Source organism: Danio aesculapii, chromosome 5 (genome assembly GCF_903798145.1).
Source record: "Danio aesculapii chromosome 5, fDanAes4.1, whole genome shotgun sequence".
In the NCBI taxonomy this organism is placed as follows: Eukaryota; Metazoa; Chordata; class Actinopteri; order Cypriniformes; family Danionidae; genus Danio; species Danio aesculapii.
The window spans coordinates 43,158,637-43,162,896 of record NC_079439.1 but is presented as its reverse complement, the minus strand read 5'-3'; the positions used below and the strand labels follow the sequence as shown (position 1 = coordinate 43,162,896).

The 4,260-nt window shown below is 37.0% G+C and overlaps 1 protein-coding gene across 1 annotated transcript in view; it reads right to left on the bottom strand.

Moving 5' to 3' along the window:
• parp8 (poly (ADP-ribose) polymerase family, member 8) overlaps positions 1-2,050 on the bottom strand; it is a 66,667-nt gene extending 64,617 nt beyond the window's left edge. The window contains exons 1-2 of the mRNA XM_056458272.1: positions 1,490-2,050; positions 894-948 (exon numbers count right to left, since the gene is read on the bottom strand). Of these exons, the coding sequence (XP_056314247.1) occupies positions 894-948; positions 1,490-1,580 (146 nt within the window). The 5' untranslated portion in view covers positions 1,581-2,050. The remainder of the gene's footprint in view (positions 1-893; positions 949-1,489) is intronic.
• Between the last annotated feature and the right edge of the window lie 2,210 nt (positions 2,051-4,260).

Sequence of the window (4,260 nt, the reverse complement as noted above, 5' to 3'; positions counted from 1 at the left end):
CTAAAAATAAATGCAAGTGAATGAGACCAGACGTCTCAAGCAAATAAAGTTCCATTGGCTGCACCCTGCTCTAATGTGAAGACTAAGGTCAATAGGGGCACTTTAAAAAGGGCCAGATTGTGGTGGACAAACGCATTATGTTCATGCTCATTATGTTCTGCATAAGTACATTGCAATTCTGTGTTTTCCAGATTGTACTGTACTATCAATTTATATTTTAATCAGCTGCCATTTTATGAAATAAGCAATTATATCTAAAGCAACATTTTTGTGTAGTTTCAGTTGCAGGCACCTACTGTACTGTACATTAAGCAGGCTTTGAAACTATGTAATATCATGTCTAGAAAGTTTATATCGTACTAATACTTTGTATGAGTAGCACTTCTTGTGAGTATTTCTTCTTTATAATAAGTTGCTAAATGCCTAGGTAATTCAAAATCATAGGGTCAGATTAATGATCCCTATGACCAATATGACCAAAACATAAAGACAAAGCAGTTACAATTGAAATGTATATAGCATAACAAGCTATGTCCAAACAATTTTATAGTTATTTTAGTTCAGGAGCCTTGATAGTGTTATGGTTCCGAACACAAGAGTTAACAAGTGTTAAAGACGCTGAAAATAACGTGGTCATTGTTTCTCACTCTCATACTGTTGTAAACCTGTATAATGTTCTTTAGTGAAGCACAAATAAGATGTTAGCTTTAACTTTCATTCCATCTGTTTTCAAATAATTAAATCAATACATATTGAGCCATTCTGGAAAAGATAAGCGTTTGGTCAACATGAGGAGGATGAAATCACTACATTTGACCAACAGCGAGCAAAAAAACTAAAGCAGTGTGAAGATTCAGCAATTGTTTACATTCAAAGTAACATCTATTATTTACCTTTTAGCTCCTTTTGAGTAGGTGAACGTGAAGGTGGAGTCGGAGAATCTAAAGTCTGGAACAAACAGACAATGAAGACAGGTGAAGACACAAACTTGATGTTTGTGAGAAATACACAAGACAAAAAAAGTCCCTTTCAACAAGTGTAGTCTCCATGGCAACATCAACTGGAAATGCCCACTGATAATATCCATATACACGAGAATGGCATTGATCATTAACAAATGTGTGAAACTCAACAATGGGAACGCGTGGGCTAATTGAAAAATCATTCACATCACAAAGCAACACCTGAGATGCATGTTAATGCCTGTATTAGATAGTAAGAGCAGAATATGTGGCAATAATAACGGCAGCTCACGTTTTGCTAGGCCCTCGGTTGCAGTTGATTATTGCATAATTTATAACGTCCAGGAAAGATTAAATTGCGGACGCAGGGGCACACAATCGGCCACACGCGTACGTGTTTTGAGCATATCGAGCTTTGGTGTGGAGGAGGAAATAAAGCCATCAACAGTGAGGCTGACAGCCTGTCAATTGTCTTGAGTAAATCTACGGCAAGACAGTACTCTTAATAAGAGACAATGGAAACTCACCAGAAAACAGGCAGTCTTTCTCTGCCTTACACCTTTGAATTACGATGTCGACGTCTTTTTGAATCCTCTCCTGCCTTGAACACATCCCCATGAAATAACACACACTAGAATGGCTTCTCTAACTAATATTGGGCGAAACAAACGAATCTTTCCGCTTGCAGGCACGATGGCTGTGGGGAACAGTAGAAATACGTGCTCGGAGCTCTGCTGAAACGATCCCAGGTGTGTCACGCCAACCGACACCGTTTCATCTCGTCTAACAATAGCCTCGATCACATGAGCTCTTCCTCGCCACAGCTTTCATAAAGATATCACTTTTGTACCGGAAGCATCTCTCGGTCGTCCTCATAACTCTGCTGAACCCAACAATGGCGATGTCGAGAGTCAGTCGAGCCGCGGAGCGCAAAAAGAAAGCGCAAGTGTTGAAGTAAAACCGACCGAGGCGGGCGGAGCGACGGACAGTTAAAGGAAGCTGAAGTTGCACACGGGGGAGATCGGTGTGGGAATCCTGTGATTGCATCCACGAGATGAACCCGGCGGGAACGGGAATCACAACAAGGCGGATGATGATGTCATGGACGTGTTTTTCTCCCCACGCGTCCACTCTGTGCTCTCCAGCACTCGGCAGCATCACAGGAGAACAACACATGAAGCATAAACACAGGCCTATAATTGAACAGTAAACACTTAATCAGATTAGGATCGTTGCTAGTTTGTAATTATTAATAATAAGCTATATTATATGTCTTCCGATTACCTAATTTACAGGAAAACGCATGTGTGCTGATGTTCAGAACTATAACGTTCTTATAACCTAGAAATAATGTCCAATTTATACAAAGAAAACTGGTGAACCGATAGAGAACTTTCTGGGAACCAAAAGCAGAGGTTTGACTGTGTTTTATAGACTTATTTGAACAGTAAAATGAACAACCATCTTGTGTTTGGGATCAGTCACACTTTTTTGCACATTTCTGATTAATTCATGTATTTTTACCAAAAAAAAAAATCTAATTTGTGCAATTTTAGCATTTTTAGTTAACATTACTATCAGGGCTTGACATTAACTTTTTTGATCACCAGCCACTGTGGCTAGCAGATTTCCAACATTACTAGCCACTTGCCATTTTCACTAGCCACACTTTTGTTGTTTGGAAAATATATTTTATATGAATAAATTTGACTTTGACATGCTAAAATTACTTAATTTAGATGTTGTGTTGTCCACATGCCTCATTCATTTCACTTTTTGTGTGTGTTGTGTATGAGCTTGCTCACTGTGCGTGAGTAAATGGGTTGTCACATTGCAATTAGTTTTTATTTCACATGACTTTTTAGGGCTCAAAATTAAAGATTTACCAAATTTATCTCTGACCACATAAAAAACAAATAATTATTTCTTAGCCACACATGTTAAATGTGTCAAAACAAGCAAAATACAGCTGCATACATGTACTTTTTATTCAACAAAACTCTTGTTTTTTTAAAAATTGACATTTAAAAAGATATATTGTCATGTATATAAAATATGCACAGTAATCTGTCCTGGCTAAAGATCCCAGACCAGCAGTTAACTACACATAAATGGGGAGTTAATCTCCCATTAAAGCAATGTTAGTGTAAAGAATGAAAAATTATTCTTTAATGTTAGTTAATGATGTTAACTAGTAATAATTGCATGCATTAATGGACCTACTGTAAAAGTGCTATCCAAAAAGAATAATATTGGTTCCATTTGTAAAGATGGCATGAGATTTTGTGACTTTTTCTACATTTTCTATCAGTACACACACATATGCTTCTGAAGGTATGCAAAACAAAATCACAGTTTTGCTATTGGGATATCAAAATGTCCACAACTGAAATGAACGGGAAAACAATAAAATATTTTTAGCATTTATTAGACAAACAAAAAAAAATCTGCCATAAAAAAGCACAATAGAAAAGGTCTGAATCCAGATTATGAATGAAAAGGGAAGCAAACATGTTTACTAACATACACACACACACTCTCAGGTGTGACTACAACAGAAACAGAAACTAAGGGGTTCGACTTCCAGTTTCATACATACACACACACACACACAAACAGACACACACACTGGCCACCAGCTTTCAGAATATTTTTTTTAGACAGTAATGAAATTTCAAATGATTATTATTTTATATTTGGCTCTTAAGTTTAATTTTGTTTATATCTGCATTATTAAAATATACATGGCATTGATTTTTTCTAAAATAAAATTATTATTTTCTCATTCATTCATTTTATTGTTGGCTTAGTCCCTTTATTAATCTGGGGTTGCCACAGCAGAATGAACCATCAACTTATCCAGCATTTGTTTTATGCAGCGGATGCCCTTCCAGCTGCAACCTATCGCTGGGAAACACCCATGGACTCTCATTCACACACATAAACTACGGTCAATTTAGCTTACCCAATTCACCTGTACCACATGTCTTTGGACTGTGGGGGAAACCGGAGGAAACCCACACGAACACAGTGAGAACATGCAAACTCCACACAGAAATGCCAACTGACCCAGCTGAGGCTCAAACCAGCAACCTTCTTGCTGTGAGGCGATCGTGCTACCCACTGCGCCACTGTGTAGCCTGAATTCATTTATTTTTTTACTAAAATATTTCATTTGTGCTCTTTTTAGTTAACATTACTACAAAAAAACTACTAAACTATTTATTAATATTTATTAACATTGAATTCAACATTAGCAAATAGCCAGCTTATGATTTTAATAATGTATATCAGTAGG